The sequence below is a fragment of the Carya illinoinensis genome, chromosome 15 (genome assembly GCF_018687715.1).
Source record: "Carya illinoinensis cultivar Pawnee chromosome 15, C.illinoinensisPawnee_v1, whole genome shotgun sequence".
NCBI lineage: Eukaryota > Viridiplantae > Streptophyta > Magnoliopsida > Fagales > Juglandaceae > Carya > Carya illinoinensis.
The window spans coordinates 46,570,023-46,591,348 of record NC_056766.1 but is presented as its reverse complement, the minus strand read 5'-3'; the positions used below and the strand labels follow the sequence as shown (position 1 = coordinate 46,591,348).

The 21,326-nt window shown below is 34.2% G+C and overlaps 2 protein-coding genes across 3 annotated transcripts; one reads left to right on the top strand and one right to left on the bottom strand.

The window, feature by feature from the left end:
- Nucleotides 1–2,167: 2,167 nt before the first annotated feature.
- On the top strand, nt 2,168–7,774 carry LOC122297580 (protein SUPPRESSOR OF GENE SILENCING 3). 2 transcript variants are annotated; one of them, XM_043107691.1, is made up of 6 exons: nt 2,168–2,348; nt 3,773–4,830; nt 5,000–5,294; nt 5,681–5,925; nt 6,901–7,058; nt 7,156–7,774. In XM_043107691.1, exons 2-6 carry the CDS (start codon nt 3,808–3,810, stop codon nt 7,385–7,387), a joined length of 1,953 nt encoding a protein of 650 aa, XP_042963625.1. In that variant the 5' UTR covers nt 2,168–2,348; nt 3,773–3,807; the 3' UTR covers nt 7,388–7,774. The 2 variants fall into 2 exon arrangements, with proteins under 2 accessions (XP_042963625.1, XP_042963624.1); XM_043107690.1 differs by having other exon boundaries at nt 2,169–2,348; nt 3,802–4,830.
- Nucleotides 7,775–8,475: 701 nt separating this feature from the next.
- On the bottom strand, nt 8,476–20,386 carry LOC122297581 (cleft lip and palate transmembrane protein 1 homolog). The gene is made up of 12 exons (XM_043107692.1): nt 20,046–20,386; nt 19,216–19,362; nt 18,916–19,030; nt 18,691–18,785; nt 14,620–14,723; nt 13,281–13,318; nt 12,585–12,820; nt 11,926–12,019; nt 11,638–11,828; nt 10,972–11,191; nt 9,372–9,539; nt 8,476–8,784 (listed from the first exon to the last, which is right to left on the bottom strand). Exons 1-12 carry the CDS (start codon nt 20,250–20,252, stop codon nt 8,633–8,635), a joined length of 1,767 nt encoding a protein of 588 aa, XP_042963626.1. The 5' UTR covers nt 20,253–20,386; the 3' UTR covers nt 8,476–8,632.
- Between the last annotated feature and the right edge of the window lie 940 nt (nt 20,387–21,326).

Genomic DNA, 21,326 nt, shown 5'->3' with positions numbered 1-21,326 from the left:
TAAAACTGTAAATATCATGTCAATACTTGTAACAAACAAGATTCTTCTTGAATTGCCAATAGATATAATACTAGCATATATAGTAGTGTTATTAGCCACAAGGCAAAACATAAGTATGGGAGGGGAGTAGAGAATAAGGGCTTGTTTGGACAATGAGTCTAATCACAAAATATTTTTTAATTTCAAAATTTCAACTTTTTTTTATCTAATTATTACATAATTATTATTTAAACACAAAATTGAATATAACTTTTTTAAATTTTCAAACAAAACACAAAAAAAAAAAAATTAGAATTTTTTTAAATTTCAAAACAAAAATAATATAAAAAATTATATTCGAATAATTTTTTAAATTTATAATATTTTTATTTAATTTTTTCTCTTTAATTGTTTAAGATTAAATGAAATATTTTAACTCAAATAATTTTATTATTATAAAAGTATATTTTAAAATATTTTAAATGTAAAAATAGAAGACCCAAGAATAGTATTATTTTTTTAGGGTTAAAAAAAAGTACAGAAAAAATTAAAGATCCAATTCGACAATTAAAAGAGATTCCTTTTTACTAGCTTGCCCACTAAGTTATAATCTTTCTTTTTATTTTTTATGTTTTCTTAAAAGTTAGTATTTAATTTACCCCAATGGAGACATGTTCATCCATTGTTAACAATAATATTGTTGGAGTACTATATATTCAACATCTTATCAATATCTCATGTGGAGTAGCTAAATAGAAACCACATCAATTAGTTAGTTTTTATTTAGGACAATATTACAGAGCTTTCACTAGCTAACATATTTAACAACTTCAGCAGTTATGGTAAAAATCTACATCATATATAGCACCATATATAAAATATTCATCACATTTTCTCATGCATAGCCATATATAAAATTCATCAAGGACAACATAATTTTGTATAAGCTTTGTACAGGCTAAAACAATATTATAGTACTATAAAAACTCACTTTATTTTAAAAATAGAAAATAATTCTCGCTTTATTTTAAATGAAAGGAAGAGTGAGATATTCAAATGTCATTAACTTTGCTATACAATCCACTTCTTTTACATATCCACAAGTGTCACACCTATATTAATATTGGATTGAATCTTTCCTACTTCTGCTAGTACAATTGGTATACTCAAAGTTTCATCAATAATTAAGCAAGGGTTTTGCTAGACGCAGTCGGCTGTACGGAATAAATAAAAAAAATTATAAAAATATTTTTTTTTTATAGTTGTACAGAATGAATAAAAAAAAGTTATAAAAATAATTTTTTTTTTCATATAGGTCCCATATTAATTTATTTTTTTCAAAACGACTGCACACTGACTGCATTTACCGACTGCACAAATCATTTCTCATTAAGCAATCATGTTACCTAAGGCTCAATTTGTAGTTCCTTACAATAATTAAAGGGCCAATATACATATTCCTTTCGTATCTAAGACTGTAAATATCAAGTCAATATTTGTAACAAACAAGATTCTTCCTAAACTGTCAATATATATAATACTAGTATATATAGTAGTGTTATTAGCCACAAGGCAAAACATAAGTATAAGTGGGGAGTAGAGAATAAGGACTTGTTTGGACAATGAGTTTAATCACAAAATATTTTTTAATTTCAAAATTTTAACTTTTTTTTATCTAATTATTACATAATTATTATTTAAACACAAAATTTAATATAACTTTTTCAAATTTTCAAACAAAACATAAAAAAAATTATAATTTTTAAATTTCAAACAAAAATAATATAAAAAATTATATTCAAATAATTTTTTAAATTTATAATATTTTTATTTAATTTTTTCTCTTAATTGTTTAAAACTAAATGAAATATTTTAATTCAAATAATTTCATTATTATTTAAATAGATTTTAAATGTAAAAAAAAAAAGAATGGTTTTTACTATTTTTTTTTTTTTGGTAAAAATAACACAAAAAATAAAAGATCCAATCCGACAATTAAAAGAGATTCCTTTTGTCATAAAAATATAATCACACTTTAAGTCATAAAAAAATAAAAACTAGCTTGCCCACTGAGTATAATCTTTTTTTTTTTTTTTTTCTTAAAAGTCAGTATTTAATTTATTTTTAAAATATATCTGGGTCCGAGCCGACTGACGGGACCTTTACTGGACCGGGACCTGTATATTTAGACAAAACTTTCGCAGCAAGCATTTCCCCATTATTTCTCAGTCTCTCTCGGTTACTCTCCGTCTCCCACGCCCGATCCTACCGCTCTCCCGAACAAATCGCCGCCGGGTTTCACAGCTAACCTCGCCCTTCTACCTCCTTCTTCGGAAACGATCGCTTCCAATTCACTGATACCACCTGCGGTACTCTTCTCTCTCTCTCTCTCTCTCTCTCTCTCACCAAACCCTCTTTCCGTACACTATTTACTTTTATGTTTCAATATGTATCGCTTTTGCGTTTGCTCTACTTGCATTACATCTCGTTGAACTCGAACCTATTTATACTTTTCTCCCTATTTTTCCATCTGTGTGTGTATAAATATACGCGCTATATCTAGGTGTCTATGCATATGTACTTATTTCTCCTTGTTGATCTTTGTCTCAAATGGATTGTCGAATCCGAACAGTTTCTGCAAGCTAGAGTTTTTTTTTTTTTTTTTTCAAAAGATGCATTTAGCCTACGCTCTTTCTAAAACTGTAGCTCGCGTTCAGTCGAGGTTTTTGAACTTGTGTTCTGCACCGTTTGATCTATGGCCTGGCATGTGCGATGGACGTGGTGTTGGTGTCTGTCGGTATTCTTGTATTAATTGGGGTATTCTATATTATTTTATTAGAAAGTTTTTATTTTTATTTTTTGGGTTTAATGTCCCTTATGCTCCATTTGGTTGCTGAGAAACTGATGCAAAAAGTAAAAGGTATACTGATGCTGCATTTTTTATCTGTAAATATGTAAAAATCAACTTGGTGCTATTTGGTTTATTCTTGACCAAACAACTCATATATTCTGTTTAGTTTCCGAGAAAGAAAAGTTAATGAAAAGGACGAATGCTTGTGGTAAGATGAATCTGAACATTCAACAACTTTGCTATTAAAGAATAAAAAAACAAAATAAGGGACGCCATTTTTAGTTTTATCTGCACATTTTAAGTCTTTTTAAAGCAATTTTTCTAACAGAAGCATTGGTGGAAAATAATATTCTGTGAAATGGTTTTATTATTCATCTATTACTCAGAAGATGTTCACTTCTTGTAGTAAGTTTTCTGTGATATTCAAATAGTTGAAGTTTAAAAATAGTTTATGCCCCTAAATTGTACTATTTTATTATGTGCGTAAGTGGCTGGAAAGGATCAAATTTCTACTGCTGGATACCATCCTCTTGATCTTACAATAAATATCTCCTGTTATAATGTATTTAATATGGAAATGTAGGTCTTGGAGGTCCTAATAATGATATTTTGTTTTGATTTTCATTCTCTCCTTTAATGTCATTAAGGTTTTTCTAGTGTCATGAAAAAAAGGATACATACAATGGTTATTACTATCTCGTGTCAAATCTTTTGCATTCTACGTGCTGTGATATAGTAGATATTTTTCAGCTTACATTGTGAATAGATGACTTCTTTTGCTCTCTCATCGACATATTTTCTCCCAATATCTTTCGCCTCGCACTTCACACAAGAAGAATGATACAGTTTTTCATAAGGGTGTATGATTTAATATTTGATAGATTGTTATTGGTGATAAAGTTGGTTTCTATGACTTGATTCCTATGCGCATCCATTTCTTAGGTGTATTACTTGTGCACATTCTGTTACAGGCAAAGATGAGTTCAGGTAGAGGAGGTGATCAATCATCCAAGGGGAAGAATCTATCAGAAGTCAATAGCCCTAAGGTTGACCACTTGAATAATAAAATGGCAGACATCAACCTGAACTCAGAACAAGATGATGGTCAATGGGAGGTTGCAAGGAAGCCCAAGAACAGAGCTGGAAGCAGTGCTGCAAAACAAATGGGTTCTCAAAGTAGTAGTAGTTCTAGAGCTTGGGGAAATCCAAATATGGGTCAAAAACGATGGATGCGAGGTAACGGTGCCCCAGGAAGGGCTTCTGTGAATTCCTGGTCAACACAAACTGCTGATTCTAAGCGACCTGCAGGCAGGGGACAGCCAAGGCACCAATCATCCACTAGGGGCTTTGAGGGTAATTATGTGGCCCCACAACCTGTAATTGGCCCTCCATTGGAGCATGGATGGAACTGGCCTGCTATATCTGTTTCCACTCAATCCAAGGGCTTAGAAGATGGCCAGTTGAAGGATGAAACCATTTTGAACTCCCGTCATGATAATGATGTCGATGCTGATAAGGATGACAATGTTGATGAGGCTGATGACGAGGACTCTGATGTCATGGAAGATACTGATGAGGATATGAGTGATGATGATGACTCTGATGCTAGCCAAAAGAGCCATAACACTCGAAAGAAGAGCAGATGGTTCAAGAAGTTCTTTGAAATTTTGGATAGCTTGTCTGTAGACGACATAAATAATCCGACAAGGCAGTGGCATTGTCCTGCATGCCAAGGTGGTCCTGGTGCCATTGATTGGTATCGAGGGCTGCAGCCTTTGATGACACATGCCAAAACCAAAGGGGCAAACAGGATGAAGATCCACAGGGAGCTGGCTGAACTCTTGGAGGAAGAATTGCGCCTGAGGGGAACATCGGTTATTCCGGCTGGAGAGGCATTTGGTAAATGGAAAGGTCTGAAAGATGAAAAAGACCATGAAATAATTTGGCCTCCGATGGTTGTCATCATGAACACAAGGCTTGAACAGGATGAAAATGAAAAGGTATTATCATATTTTGTTTCTTTTTTTGCAAATCAATACAATAAATTGTAATCACAAATGTAGTCTTTTATCCTTCATATAAAGATTTCCTTTTTTTAACCTTGTAAAGAAAAAGATTGATTTGATATTTACTCTTGTTTTACTCTACTTTGTGTGAAATGTATTTCAGTGGGTAGGAATGGGGAATCAAGAGCTTCTCGACTACTTCAGCTCATATGCTGCTATTAAGGCTCGACACTCGTATGGTCCACAAGGGCATCGTGGTATGAGTGTTTTGATCTTTGAGGCATCTGCAAGGGGTTATTTGGAAGCTGAACGCCTGCATAAGCATTTTGCCGAGCAAGGAACTGACAGAGATGCTTGGGAGCGTCGTCGTGTCTTATTTTATCAAGGTGGGAAGCGCCAGCTTTATGGCTACATGGCAGTGAAAGAGGATTTGGATATATTTAACTATCATTCCCAAGGTTCTTCCCGTCTTTTTCATCTCTTTCCTGTTGGTTGAATCCCTCGAGGTCTTGTGGTAACTTAAGTGGATAACCCCTAGGGGTTGGTTCCAATGATAAGGGCCTAGGCCTTCGTGGTATACTCCTCCATGTCTAAGGTTTGAATCATTTGGTGCAAAAAATTTCTAAGGGCCACGTTCCATTGTTTAAAAGCCTATTATTTACCTGATCCGTGTGATGGGAACGCATTACGCGGGTTGGGGTTTAACCTGGTAAAAGACTTGTTGTGTTTGCTGTCTTTGGGATTCCTCCTCATAAAAATATAATAACTAACTTAAATGCATAATGTTCTCTTTAAATTTCTGTCTTTTTAAATGTGCCTCTGACATGCTTTATGATTTGATTAGGAAAATCTAAGCTGAAGTACGAGATTAGATCATACCAGGAGATGGTTGTGAACCAAATTAGGCAGATGAGTGAGGACAACCAGCAGCTTATCTATTTGAAGAACAAGGTTGTGAAGGAAAAGAGTTATTCAAAAGCTGTCGAAGAATGTCTTGATATTACGAGTGAGAAGCTGCGCAAGGCACAGGAGGAGATGCGCATTGTAAAACACAGAACCAAACTGCAGCATGAAGAGAACAAGGAAGAGGTAATGTTACTCTGGTTGAGATACACATTAGTGGTGTATTTAAGCAACAGTTGTTAGACCCTGCTTTCATGTGCTTATGTGGAGACTAATAATAAAGCAGTTCGGGTTCCAGAGTTTGTTCCTGAAATGATGACTAAAGTAGAGGCTTCCGACCCATTAGACGACTTTGTTGGTGTCTTATTACTATCAGTTACTTTTTGATGACTTTGTAGGTATAATTTCTGACGTGAGGAATGGGCATGGTAAATGGGCTTATATAATATTGCAATGGGTCCACGGTTTTCTGATCAGTAAACAAATTCAGTAATGAGTAATAGGTCCATGGTAACTTAGCAATTGAGATGAAAGATCTTGTTTGTATAAATATTACATGCTGAGACTTGCTATGCTTATATACCATTAAAGCAGATTGCAAAGTTTTAATTATCAGAAAAGTAAAAGAAAATATGCATACTGTGTGTTAGTTTTTCGTATCAATCCATTTAATGGTTTGTCATTTCATTTTCATTTTCTAGCCATAAGACATCAAGGAAAGGCTAGTATGCTTTTCTGGCTTTGCATATATGATCTTCTTTTTCAATTACTGGGATTTTGCTTGCTTATGCATGCGCTATTGTGGTTATTGTTTGATATGGTGTGTGGGTTTTGCGAATTACACCAAAAGAATAAATTTTGTTGGTGTCATTTGAAAAAATATTATATTTATGTTACTATGACTGTGGTTGTATTTATGATAAACAATGTTACCATGCTTGTCTCTGAGTCACTCACTCTTTCTTGCCCCTTTACAACTTAGAAACATCTTTGAGTTTCTTTTTTCCTTTTTAATTTTTCATGTTGTCGGAAATCGGGATGAAATGCTTGCTGCCCTTTTTCTCTTTGGTTCTTAATGGTTGCTGGATATCCGTTCTTTTTCTGTAAATCTATTCAAGTGGACTTAGTTTTTAAAGTGTTTTTTTTTTTTTTTAAATGAAGATGTACCTTCAAGAACAATTTTTTAAGGACCAGATCAAAACCATACATGAATCAAGGGAGGCCAAGGAAGAAGATTTTGAGAGGATGCAGCAAGAAGAGCGTGATAAGGTGAAGCAGTTAAATGAAAATCCTTCAAATGCAGACGAATACAAGCTTAGGTAAAATATACTTTTGGGTAAATAATTCAGCTGAGTCGTGCCCAGAATAACAATTTTTTTTGTTCTATTTGCATTTTGCCATTCGTTTTGTCCATAGGGTGGAGGAAATTGCAAAATACATAAAGGTACAAGACAGAGAGATGGAAGATTTTGTGGAGGAGAGAGACAAACTAATTAAAGTTCACGGAGAGAAGATGGCTGCAATGAAGCGGAGGCACTGGGATGAAGAAGTAGAGCTGGAAAAAGAGTTCAATGCTGAACTAACCCAGCTCATGGACAAGTACACTCCCCCACCGCGCCCCGATGATTCCACCAACAACAGCTTTTGACGGTTGAGTGGAAAAGCCTGCTTCCTGCTTCTCCCCTCCCCCAGCTCCTTAAACAGAAAGATCCATGCACACTTTGTCCACTAATTCCTTTAAAAGACGCTATAAACTTTTACCTCTGGTTAATGGTACGCTCAAAGAATATACTCCTCCAAAGATAGAAGAAACAGGGAAAATAATAGTTAGCGCGTGTGGACCCTGATAAGTGTCCTACAGTTGTTTGGAAAGCTGTTTTATTTTGTGGTTTTCGTAACTCTGGTATGATTTGCTGTTAGGTTAATTAAGAGGTTTCGTTGGGGGCCCTTTGGTGGTGCTTTTAGTTTTCTGTGAATGAATTTTTTGAGAACTGTTGCTATTATTATTAATAGTGTGCAAAATTTTAGTCGTAAATGCATGATTTGCATCTTAAACTTGAACAGAGGGTGGGCTGTCGCTTTATCCTCTCGGTTTCAATTAGGTCAATCTTATGGTGTGTGGACTTGCTTGCAACGTGTTTTTGATACCTTGATCTGACGACGGTCGGTGTTTGACACAGCCGAATTGGTTAGCAAGAGTCTATGAATTTCTTCGGCTTACACTCTTGTGGGTAGCCATAACATAAGAGTAACTACATTTTATTTTAGGATCTTCCTTTCCGCCTCTCCCCTCTCCTCTATCTCGTCTCCCCTCAGTTCTTATTATGGTAATTATCATTACAACTCACCTGTTAGTCATCATGAAGGGGGGAAAAAAAAATAAAAATCTCTTTACCAAGCATACATATATATATATATAACCGTATAACGGTTAGCTTTCTTCTCTTTACGTGCTACACAAAGACGAAAAATTTCTTCCCAAAATCAAGAAGGAGAATGACTACAAAGTCTTTTCTAAAAAGTCTTAACTTCTGAAGGAATTTCTAAATCAGTCGTGCTTATGACATCCACTGTAATAATTGAGTTACAACAGTATGAAACACAAAGGCGCATGTTTACCTAAAAAAAAAAATGTTGCATAATTGATGGAGTAAATTAAATAATAATAATAATAATAATAATAAAGAAGGAAAAAACACGAAAATATCAAAACCACCCTCCTGGGCCCAAAAAATCTATCCGGAAGAGACCTTTTTTTTTTTTTAAATCTGAAACAGCATTCTGATGAAAACGGTCAAACAAATCAAACAAACAAAAAGATAATCTATTATCCTAACTAAATATTACAATTATGCGCCGTAATATGGTTTCAATTGAAAGTTTGAAAACCGTTTCAGTTGGTTTTCTTCTCTTCTTCATTTGTGGCAGCCACCTCTGCACCATCAGTGACCTGATCATCCTCGCCACCAAAACCGAATTCATTGACGCGTTTCTTGTCCACTGGATATATCCACCTCTGGTACACATAGATCAGAAATATAACATCTGCAAGGCAGAAAAATGGACAAAAATCAGAACGTAAACATATATGTAGTCTGTGTAGAGTATATAACTAACCCACAATCCAACACAGAATCACAACATCAACAGAGTCGTTATGATAACCCCCTTGAAAGGATGCATATGCATTGACAATGAATGGCACCCCGCATGACAAACAAGACTAGAATATTTTAACCACAAAAAAAAAAAAATCAACATTCGCATGAAGATCCTTGTTTGCCTGTTGGGGCCATTACACAGGTTTGAATGCTGCACTGCTAGAGGAACTTCATTCTCAATGTAATTCTACCACTAATTTATGCAGCTTTCAGATGGTGGCATCAGTTGTCCTTTGAATATACTACATGATCATTGTAAAACCATCAAGAATCTAATTTAACGTCAGTATCATCCGTTGAATCATTGGACTTCCTCTACCTCTTTTCCTCTTATGAAATTTTCATAATTAGCATCATCACACTTCCATTGTCAATCCCTCATTCAGGCATATGTCAGTTAAAAAAGGGAGAACCAGAACAGTTACAAAGGGGATTAAATAAGTATGCATTGTGATGTAAATTATATCTTACCATCACGAAAGACAGACAGCCGATGCAGTGTTGGCATTTTTATGACAAAGGCAAAGAGATCATCAATGATGGTGTTGAGGAATTTGTATGTCATCTGCCTCCAGGGTAGATGAGCCACAGACTTCAGCTTGTAATTTATGAACAATTGAGGGCACATCATTATGAAACCTGCAACAATGAATTCAAATGCTAAGGGAAAAAAACCGGTCACACTTCTACCAAATCATAAAGTCAAAAGGTTATAACACAGGCGATATTTTAAGTGCAAAATTGGCAGATGATCTAAAGTCATTGTTGTAAGACGCATATTATTTTGTTTGAGCAGGCAGAAAAATCTTTGGATGATTTACCATCAGTGAGAGAGAGAGGAGAGAAGAAAGAGGGGGTGGGGCTCACCATAATGAATCAATTGTTGTGTGCCAATAACAGGTTTGACAAGTTAAACTCTCTAAGATAAACAAGCAAACAAAGGAAGCAGTCTGATAAGTTACTATTGATGATGGTGGTCAAAAGGGTCACAGTGAAAGCCCTAGCATATAACAGAACTGTGGAATCACAAGGAAAACTCAAGCTAGATGTGAACTAATACTCCAAAAGGCTAGTCAATGTTTCAACTTATAAATCACTCACTGCATTTGTATCATACTCATTTACTTCTACCATATATCTCACTCAATGTGGGCCTTAGCAGGACATTACAATAGCTTTGATGTGGCTTCAGCCTTTTCCTTAGGTTGTTACAAATGGAACTCCAAAGAATTCCTTTTTTATAGGTATGAAGCTCCTTAGAGTTCTTAAAAATCTGAGTTCAGTAAGGACCCATTATGGGACTGATAACACAATGCACTTTTTTAACACACTCATTTCCTTCTATCAAATAACCATGTATTTATCACAGGTCTGAGCCTTGATAAATACATGGTTAGAAAACATCTTTTTGATTTATGAGATTTACTACTCAATAAGTTTTATGACATACAGTACAGGGGGGTCAGGACAAATTCATCGTGAATAGTTGTAAGGGCAGCACAGATCTTTTGAGGCAGAATAAGCAAAAGACAACTAAGGGGAGATGAGATAAGAAATTGTGAGAATTCTGTGAATGGTACTGAAATTGTTTGAGTTAAGATATTTTATTGGATTTAGGTGAATAAAAATTAATATAAAGTTAAAATTGCTTGAATATTATTTTTGTTTTGAAAATTGAAAAAGTTGTATTGTTTTTTGTATTTTGTTTGGAAGTTTGGGAAAGTTGTATAGGGTTTTGTGTTTGGATAATGATTAAGGATTAGATGAAAAAGTTGAAGATTTAAAATTAAGAAATATTTTGTGTTTTGAGTAACGTTTGGGAAGGAAATTGTGAGAAGTTTTTAAATGAGATGAGATTAGAACATATAGCCAAACAAGGCCTAAAACTATAAAGCCCTTCCAAAAGAAAATTTTGAAGAGATGACCCCCAACGCCTGAGTAGGAAAAACTGTTTTTTTTTTTTCAAAACTCCAAAGATGATAGCACAAAATCTCCATGACTTGACAAGCGGGTTAAGAAGAAGGGATAGATAGAACTACAAATATAACAAGTTTTGGAGGAACAATCTTACCAAACATGTATACACAGCTTGTCAGTGATGATAGAATCCAAGAATACCAGCTCTTGTGGCGCTCATACATGAGCGAGTATACAGATGAGCATGCAACAAGGAGGAACAGTACATAGGACAAATACTTCATTGCCATATCATCATATTCCTTTGTCTTATTCCCTGCATAGGACTCGCGATCCCGGAACCTTAGCATGGGTATTCTCCCACTTCTATCAATCTGGGGATGAAATGCACAAATTACAAAATTTGCTATCACAACAGGGTAAACCAAAGATTCAGTGCAATATAAATAGCTCCCTAGTAGATAATAAGGAAGTGTCAAAAAGTGTAGGTTTCAGGGCATTAGAAGATGACACCAATTAGAAGGGCATGCCCAAAATCAAAATGCATTTGTAGATGGATACCTGGCATGCCCCATATATATACAGCGAAACATGTAAAGATGACAGACAGTGAAACCCAAGGAATGTGGTATGCGGCAAATGATTGAAAAAGAAGTCTACAAGCAAACTGCAGGTAAGTGATAAACACAAAACATATGGAAGGCATGACATCTCTGAGCAGATTCTCTTGCATGCAAACAGCCAGTGTAATTGTGCCAACCTAAAAAGAGACGTACATGCACAAACAAACATTATTCTAACATCCAATTATAGATGATACCTCTATGTGCATGGCCTTTCCGATTTTCCAAAACTCAATGCAGCAACCAATTCCAGAACTTGCCAGAATCATCCATGAGGTATCATTATCAAGTAGATAGAGGAAAACAATGAGCTGACACAGAAAGCTCACTACAACAGACTTTGCAGATAGTCCTTCCATAGACTTATTTTTGTTCCAAAATTGGATGTCTGCATTGGGAAACAATCAGATTAATTACTAATATTAATCCCCAAGAACATCTACGGGACGAAATTTGAGAACTGCATTATACAGAAATTACTATACCATTCTTAAATGCCAAGAAGTCAAACACTGAATGAAGCAAGGAAACAACCATTGTGATTGCCAGGAGGTATGGATTTCCTTCCAAGAACACCCTCTGAGAAAATTATCAGATAACTGACATTTAGAGAAACAAGGAAACTAAATTTTAAGTTGCATGATAGGTGCTAGAAGAAATACAATAAGATATTTGATTCCATAAAACATTATCAGGTTCAGACATGAATAACTTGTCATGAAATTTTATAAGTAGTAATTATGGTAACTTCATCCTCATAGATGTCCATAAAAATTCCAAATGGTCTTTCTACTTTCTAATCATCTGAGATCATCTGAGTAAATCTTACGAGTTACCATGTGAATATTAGTGAAAAAGTAATGAATAGTAGTAAAAAAATATTGAATAGTTTGTGAATAATAGAGAGGTAGTGTGAGGTGATCTGAGATCACCTCACTGACCAAACACAATCTAAAGTCAAACCCAATGGCAACTTTGCAAATAATAAGAAGAAAAATAACTTGAAGTTCACATTGCAAAACTTGCAGAGCTTATTTCAATAAAAATACAGCAACAAGGGAACGGTTCAAAACCCAAGGAGATTTTCAAAACTAATCATTGGCTCATGCCAGAAAAACTTGCTAGGGTGACAGATAAGCAATACCTTCAACTCATCAGCCTCGCCTTCAAGCATGCTTCCGTAACTACGGTGAATCTGGAAAGATTGGTCAATCTGCAGGAATATTTGCCACTTGGTCATGCTTATGGAACCCACCTCCAGGTTTAGTGGCAATTCTGTCACTGTTTCATTCAATGGTATCAACTTATCTTTGAGTAACCAAAACTCATTGAAGAATATGGTAGGATAGTAGTTCCCTGTACTAGGCTCAACATTCAAATCTACAACTCAAGTCAAGAAACTCAAAGATGGGATAATGACATCATTCTTCCCTAGCACGTGTAGCCCAGTCCAAAAGGGAAATGCGGGATCTACTTTAACATGTAGCTCCAGGTCCAGTAAATTTATAGCACACCAGATCACTAAAGACATTTGGTTGCATCAATAATCTTGGTGCATATCTACATATGTATCAAAATCAAAATTTTTATAGGCCCCTTTACATGTGTATGAAACCCTTTTCTAATTTGTTTCAGCAAATGAAAATCACATTTACTAGAATAGTAAAAGCACAGAACAAAATCAGAAAAATCACATTTAATATAATTGTAAAAGCACTGAAAAAACAGAAACATACTAAACTGGAAAAGCTCCAGGGAAATTGCCATTTAATTACGAAAGTAGTGAGAGAATGACAACAAAACTAAAGCTAGATGACAAAAATAAGATCTTGAAGGATACAAGGCGCAACATTTGGAGGTGCAGCATTATGGGGGTATCTGCAGGCAAAAGAGAGGGAAGGTGGGGGGGAGGCATAAGCAATTTCAGTGACAAAGAGGCTCATAAAATTGAAAAGAGAAAAAACGGAATAAGTGTAATCTTGATTTTTCTATTTCTAAATCAGTTGGACATTTAGTTAATACACTTCAAAGAAAATGAGCTAAACTAATTCACAGATACACAACCATTACAGCCAAGAAACATTTTAGATAAAAATCTAGAAATCAAAAGGTAGGACCAAAAGATACACTCGCATCATAAGACATTGATTGTAATAAAATTATTGTCATTAACTTATCATAAGAAGAAATGAAATTATTATCAAGATCTAGGGTTAGAATTTAAATTGGGGAAGCACCATTCCAATAGCATTTTAAGGCAGCGTAGATGTTTCAACATCTGATTCCAAGCAATTATGTAACAACTCAAGAAAGGCCTGAGCCGCATTTGGGTCCATACTCTATAAAACTAGTCAAGATTATAATTGGAGAGCCCATTGGAATTAGTGTAAAAGGCTTGAACTTCTCCTTCCCAATCAATGTGGGATCCCACTCACCACCTTCCTATGCACCATCTGAGAAATTACATATTAAATTGTTATGTCTAACGTGCTAACTACATCCTGTCACTTCAATTCATCAATGTTTGTGGTATCTATGATTTTCAATAACATAACGTGTGAAATATACATAGAAATGATTACAAGAAACAAATTAAATTTTTTTTTGGCTCTGTTTATAAGAAACCATGACCTAAATATATGGCTTTATTAATATACACAAGGAAATAATAAAAAATCCAAGAAATGAACATAACCAAGGTACTCCCAAGTTAAAATGAAGTGGAATAAAAAATGTGGTATAACCCCTAGGGGTTGGCTCAAGTGGTAAAGGCCTTAGACTTGGGGGTATGCTCCCCCCCAGGTCTAAAGTTCAAATCCCCTTAGGTGCAAACAATCTCTAGGGGCAATTGAACTAGGGGATTTTCCCATTAAATTACCCGAGGTGCACTTGCGGGAAACTCCTTGCCAAAGATCTGTGCACCTCTGAGATTAGTTGAGACACTATTCTTGGACACCCGGTGCCAATGAAAACAATAATGCGGTATAAACTCAACAAACTTCCTACCACAAACCAAACCTTACAAAGAACTAACACTCATTAAACATACCTCTTATAGTTTTTATATTGGTATACCTCTTTTTTTTTTTAAATAAGTTATTAAAAATCAAGAGTGTTGTTTATGTACATAGGGATTGTACACGATAAACACTGAATTAGAGACACTCATAAACACATACCTTGTAAAATCATCGACTAAATTGATTGTAATGTTTGGCTTCCAATATGAAACCCACTCCACAGGTTTATCATCTATAGAATCACCTTCAGTACCATCAACCACCTGAAGCCCAAGCAAATCTTCATTAGGATATGATTACCAAATGGAGAAGTACAAGATGGAAATCATGATGAACTATCATGATTGTAGAAAATAAATTATGTTTAACATATATAATACCATATAAGAGACTTCTATTTCAATCAACGTTGACATATACTGCATTACACGTAAGACGCCATGTATTTGCAATCAGAGTTGATGCTGGGTGGAATAGCTTGTATTTAAATTATATAACTACTGTATGCTTCCCACTTTATATCCTAAGATTGCATACAGTCAACTAAACGGGCCTAGCATTCATACAGTGGATTTGATTATATAATTACTAATACATTCTAAGCCTTTGCATGTCCCTCTGAACAAAATCAGACACTGGTTACCAAAGGAACGTCTGACATATACAGAACTTGAAAAAAATTATAGTACTCAGGTGACTACCCCATACCAAAATCAGATCTAATAGATGATTTTATAAACTTCCTACATAATATATGGAAACCAATCCTCATAGCTATCCAATTGAAAAAGCATGCATATGTGACCCATCTCTAGAAATGCTATAGCCGATATAGATAATCAAAGATTTTATTAAAAAACACAAGAGGTATCGCACAGATAGATGGATAGTATACAAGAGGAAAGCATAATTAGGATAGGAAAAGAGACGAGAAATTCACGGAAGTACAACCCATTACAATCTATAGAATCTACCCAAAAGAACAAAGTAATAAAAAATAAAGTTTTAAACCGCTCCAACATCCGCTCAAGATCCTCAAAATGTCAATGATTCATTTATCTCCAAATACACCATGGTGTACAAATAGAGACCATCGTTCACATTGCTGCAACTTGTGGGCTGCCATATAACCCCCTCCAATTGGCTAAGAGGTCTACTATCCTCCAAGGCATACCCCAAGCCAACTGAAACGTCATTCCATAATGTACTAGCAATCTCATAATGGAGGAAAAGGTGGTCTAAGATTCTTTTGCAAATGCAGCATGAAGCTACCACAATGATTGACTTTTTCTTAGGCTGTCCATAGTGAGAATTTTCCCTAAAGATCCTATCCAAACAAAAAAGGTTGCTCTAATAGGGGCCTTAGGGGTTGCTTGGAAGATGAGGATGGTTTCATCTCATCCCATTTTCTTCCCAAACATCACTCAAATACAAATACTTTTCAATTTCAAATCTTCAACTTTTTCATGTAATCATTACCTAATTATTATAACTTTCCCAAACTTCCTAACAAAACGCAAAAATCAATTCAACTTGCCTAAGGATGTGGTGGATCCACTCACAGGTTGGTATGGTTATGAGGGAAGAAAATGTGGAGCTGCCATATGGAAGATGATTCCTTCATGCTTGATGTGGTGTCTTTGGTTGGAAAAGAATGGTAGATGTTTTGAAGACAAAAATCGTTCAATGGGAGAACTTAGGGATTTCTTCTTTAGTACTTTGTGTTTGCAGTCTAAAACTCTTGTACTGAATGATGTTCATTTTCTGGATTTGGATTAGCTTTTCTTCTGTTTTCTAGAGAGTAGGTATTTCTTTTGTATACGTCATGTATACTTGGGCCTTGCCTATTCTTGGTAATAAAGTTTCTTATTAATTATAAAAAACAAAAATTATATTATAACAATATTTTAACTTTATAATATTTTTTATACTTAACTCAAACTATCTCACTACTATTCACAAACCATTTTACTACTATTCACAAATTTATTATCTCATCTCATTCCTCAAGCATCTCCTTAGCCTACCAAATAATCCTCCAAGGGTATGGGTATCTATCCTGAGGTGCAAAGGCCTTATAGAAAGATTGGACAGTGAGATTCCCTTTCTTAGTAAGGACCCAAGGCATCTTATCCAAACCTCCAATAGGTAATATATTAGGGGATGCTTGGAGAATGAGATGAGATGAGAATTTTGTAAATAGTAATAAGATGGTTTGGAATATTAGTGAGATAGTTTGACTTAAGTATTTATTGCGTTTTGAAAAAGAAGAGAGAAAAAGTTGAATAAAAAATACTATAAAGTTAAAAATTTTAAAATATTGTTAGAATATAATTTTTATTTTGAAATTTGAAAAAGTTGATTTTTATTTTTATTTTTTAGTATTTTGTTTAAAATTTTGATAAAGTTGTACTAATTAGTTTAAAAGTGTTTGCATTTACGTAATGTTTGAGGAAGAAATGAGATGATATAAGATGGGATGAAATGAAAATTATTTCCACACAACCCCTTAGAGTACAAGAGGTTGAAGAACTTTGCAAAGACATCAACTTCCCAATCTTGCAAGGAGCCACTAGAGAACTTCAATAGATTAGCCATCGAAACTTTTTGCGTAGGGGACTATACATCTAGGAAGAAGCTTCCTTGAGGGCTCCCCGACTCTATCGCCACACATATATCATGTCAGAATCAAGTCCTAGAGCCATCACCCACCTCAATTCTAGTCTAACTAGAAAACACTCACATCCTCTTCTGATACTCTTCCATAACCACACCCCATATGGCCAATGTTCCTCATTAAAACTTCATCCATCCCAAGCACACATAAATATTGAATCCACCACGAATTTCCACAAGGTCACAAGGCCTATATCTCATTTCGATACTACTAGAGCCATTTCTCTAGAAAGGCACTATTGAATAGAAGCAACTTTCAAACTTTTAAACTGCCATCTAAAATTGGAGAAACTTGTCCCCAATTGACTAGGTGAAACTTGAACTCTTCATCTAGCCCACTCCATAAAACAATAGATGTAACTTCTCTATTCAATTGACCACACGAATAGGGAGGGGAAACAAAGAGAAGAAATATATAGACAAATTAGAGAGGGTGCTCTTTAGCAGGATAATCCTACCACCTTTGGACAAATAGATCATCTTCCAACCATTCAATTAGCACTCAACTTCTCGATCACACCATCCCAACTAGATAGCCTTGAAATAGGCACCCAAGACACCTATAAAAATAAAAATAAAAATAAAAAGGCACCCAAGAGGAGGCCAAGGTATTTCATGGGTAAAATTCCACCAGAACTAGCTCCGACTTAACTAAATTCACTTTCAGCCTAGAAGCAACTTCAAAGCATAGAGAATCAAAGCTTGCTTGCAACATGTCATCCTAAAGTTATGGATGATTGTATCTCTATATCATATTTCATAATTTTCAAACTATGAAACTTAGCTCATATAATGCTACATCATCAACTACACCACTATTTTATTATTAAATGACTAATAGTGTTTAGCAACGTCATCATTCAATCCATATTTGGGTTAATTTTTTTTTTTGATAAGTAAAAATATTTTATATATCAAAAGGAGTAACCAAGTACACTGAACGTATACAAGAAAACATCTAGCCCATAATAAAGCGCCCCTAATGACCCAAATAATATATATCATTAAGTTGAAATTCTGAAATCAACAAATCATATCCAATTAAATTAGTGCTTAGTGCTTTTATTTAAAATAAAATTGTTATTATTATTATTATGATAAGTAAGAAATGAAATTTTATTGAATCAAGGAAATAGACATAATTCAAGTACCTAGGAAGTATACAAAAGAGTACACCTAGTTACAAATTACGAAAAAAAAAAAAACCCGAAAAGCTTGTAATAAAATTATTAAATTCAAAACAATATATTTAATTACAAATTAATTTCTAATTCTTAATTAAAATAAAATTTCCTAACACATGCTTTTTTGTTTTCTCAACTTATGCCCTTTTTACAATGATATACATATGTAAATGGTAGTTGATCCCACAAAGAAACAAAATTTTGGTGATCAAAATGCTACTAACATTGACACTCCTTTAATTATTCTATTCACAGTATGATCCCTGAAGGTATGGTAACTTAGCTACATAAAGAATTTTTTTATTTGATAAATTTAGTTATTCTTGTGCATCACATAAGTTGACAACCATTTTAATAGGAAAGGACAAACCTCAATCACTGTTTCAACCTCATCAGAACCTTTGGAGTTTCCCAATAAGCTCTTCCTTTTATCTGCTTTTGACTTGGGCAAGTATGTTACAACAGCTGAAATCAATTAAATAGAAGCTCTCTTTACTGCTGATCAGATTCATCACTTAATTATTGATACACAATAACAAACCAAAAGAATAAAAAGAGGAATGGATATATGGCAAATGCCCAGGGAGATTCTCACAGTGTGTCCTTCCGAAAGCAGCCAGAGGTTGGTACTCCGGATCATTTGGATCTGGTGGGTAACCAGAGCGTGCAAAGAAAACGTGAGCATATAGACTCCCATTGTGCTTCAAAGCCTGGAAAAAAAGAAATCAACCTTCTAGGATATTAACTTATCAAAAGCATGGCTCAGAAGAAAATAACTTATCAGAAGCAACAAGAACAAGGAAATGATTACACATTTTCCAATATCTTTAATAATGTACACATACAAAGAAAAAACAATGCGGATAAATCTAGTGTATCCTACTGCAAGAGATACCTCAGATGGATAATACTTCAAAGAAAGAGACCTGGTACTCTCCGGTCCCCAAACTGCATACGGAATATTTCTTTCATGCCAAATAAGTGCCTGTTCGTTGCCGAAGTCACTGAACTTCTCATGTTCAGAGACATATAACCACATATCCTAATCAAACAAGAAACAAGAAATAAAATATAAGTACGGGAAGGAGAAGAACACAAAAATGGGATCATGCATCCCGATTTACTCCCCATGGTTGGGTCCAATAGGCCCTGCTTTGGTGATGTACACGACATAAACAAGAAAATAGAATACATGAATGGGAAATATTTGGTCTATGCACACAATGAAAAACAGTGTAAAGCAATAGCAGCCAAAAATAAATTCGGGCAACCGCGTTATACGTAAGTGGCAAAATCTAAAGATGGTAATGAATGGTTAGGGTTTTAAGGAGTCTACTATGTTGGCATATCAAATTAAATTCCACTTACTTATTTTTGCTCGATACTGTAGTTTATCTACTCTACTTTATATCAGGTAGATAACGATGCAATTATCAAAACTCAAACACGTAAAAGAAACAAAAAAAAAAAAAAACAAAAAACCATAATTTCCAAATCGCCACACAACCTAGCCGCAAAAAATACCTTAATAATCAGCCAAAGCAGCGCCAAAAGCATAACAACTAGAACTTTAATATTATTGGATGATCACTAACATGAATGAATTTTTACGACAAATAAAAAAACTTGTTAACAAATAAAATCGTAGATAGGGATCGCAGAGTAAGTAGGAGAAAGAATACGTCGAGAGAGAGAAAGAGATTAAAGGCACGAGTAGGGTATTACCAGGGGTTCGCCCTTGTGAAAGAGATTGGAGATGAGTTGGGAAGGGTCGGATGGGGTTTTGGGAGAGAAGAATTTGGAAGCGAAGTACCAAAAGACAGCCATCCTTATGACACCCGTAATCATCTGAGAGAACCCACCCTGTTGTTGCTGTTGCTGTCTACCTTGCTGCCCTTGAACTTGCCCCTCCGTCCCCGGGGGCGGCGCCATCTCTTTCTCTCTGATTCTCTACCCTGCAACGCTCCCAACTTTCCCTTCAACTCTTTTCGCACAAACCTGAGAGAGACTGATGAAATCGAATAGGAAAAGATATTTGTAATGAGTTGGCTTACGATGGTGTTTTGGAAATCTCGCCAAACCGGATTCGGCTGTACATGCAACTAGAGCCGAAAACAAATAAGCCTGTTTCGGATACTCGAATTCGAATTGGCATTTGTTTTTTTCTAAACGAGCTGTTAGATGAAAATTTTCAGTCATTTTTATATATTTTATTAATATAATTAGCTGCATCAGATTAAGATTATAAATACATATCAAACTCTATGATTCATTTGGATTTAAAGTATTTCATCTTATTTTATAATTATAAAATTTTTAAAATTTCATACAAAATATAATAAATAATTTAATTTTTTAAAATTTTAATTTAATTTTTTCAAATCTAAAAATAATAATAATAATATTAAAAAATAATGATCTTATAATATTTTATTCAACTTTTAATTTTCATCTAAAAACATCACATCTCATCTCTGAATCCAAACGAATCTTCATCTAAAAACATCTCATCTTATCTCTGAATCCAAACGAATTAATCTTCATATTTATTATTTTTTATAAATAAGAACATAATTTTCATATATAAAAATATAAGATGGTATAATATTAATAATAAGATACATGCTCAGATTCTTTTAAATATATTCATTTATATATATATATATATATATATACTTGTACAAATTATATATAGATATTAAAAAACTCAAACTTGGCGTGTCAAAATTTATAGATAAATTTATAATATAGATAAAATTTAAAATGGATGTTACTTATCATCCTACACCATACATTTTATATATTTTAGTATTACTTTTTATTTTTTTATTATTTTTATTTTATTTTATTTTATTCTTATTAAACTAATTGATTTGTTCTATTTATCATCCAAGCACTACATAATTGTCATAAAAAAATGAAAAAAAATTAAAATAGGTACAATGTGTAGTACTGTGTGAAGATGATAAGTAAAATTATTCATCTATAAATAATTTATCTGAAAAC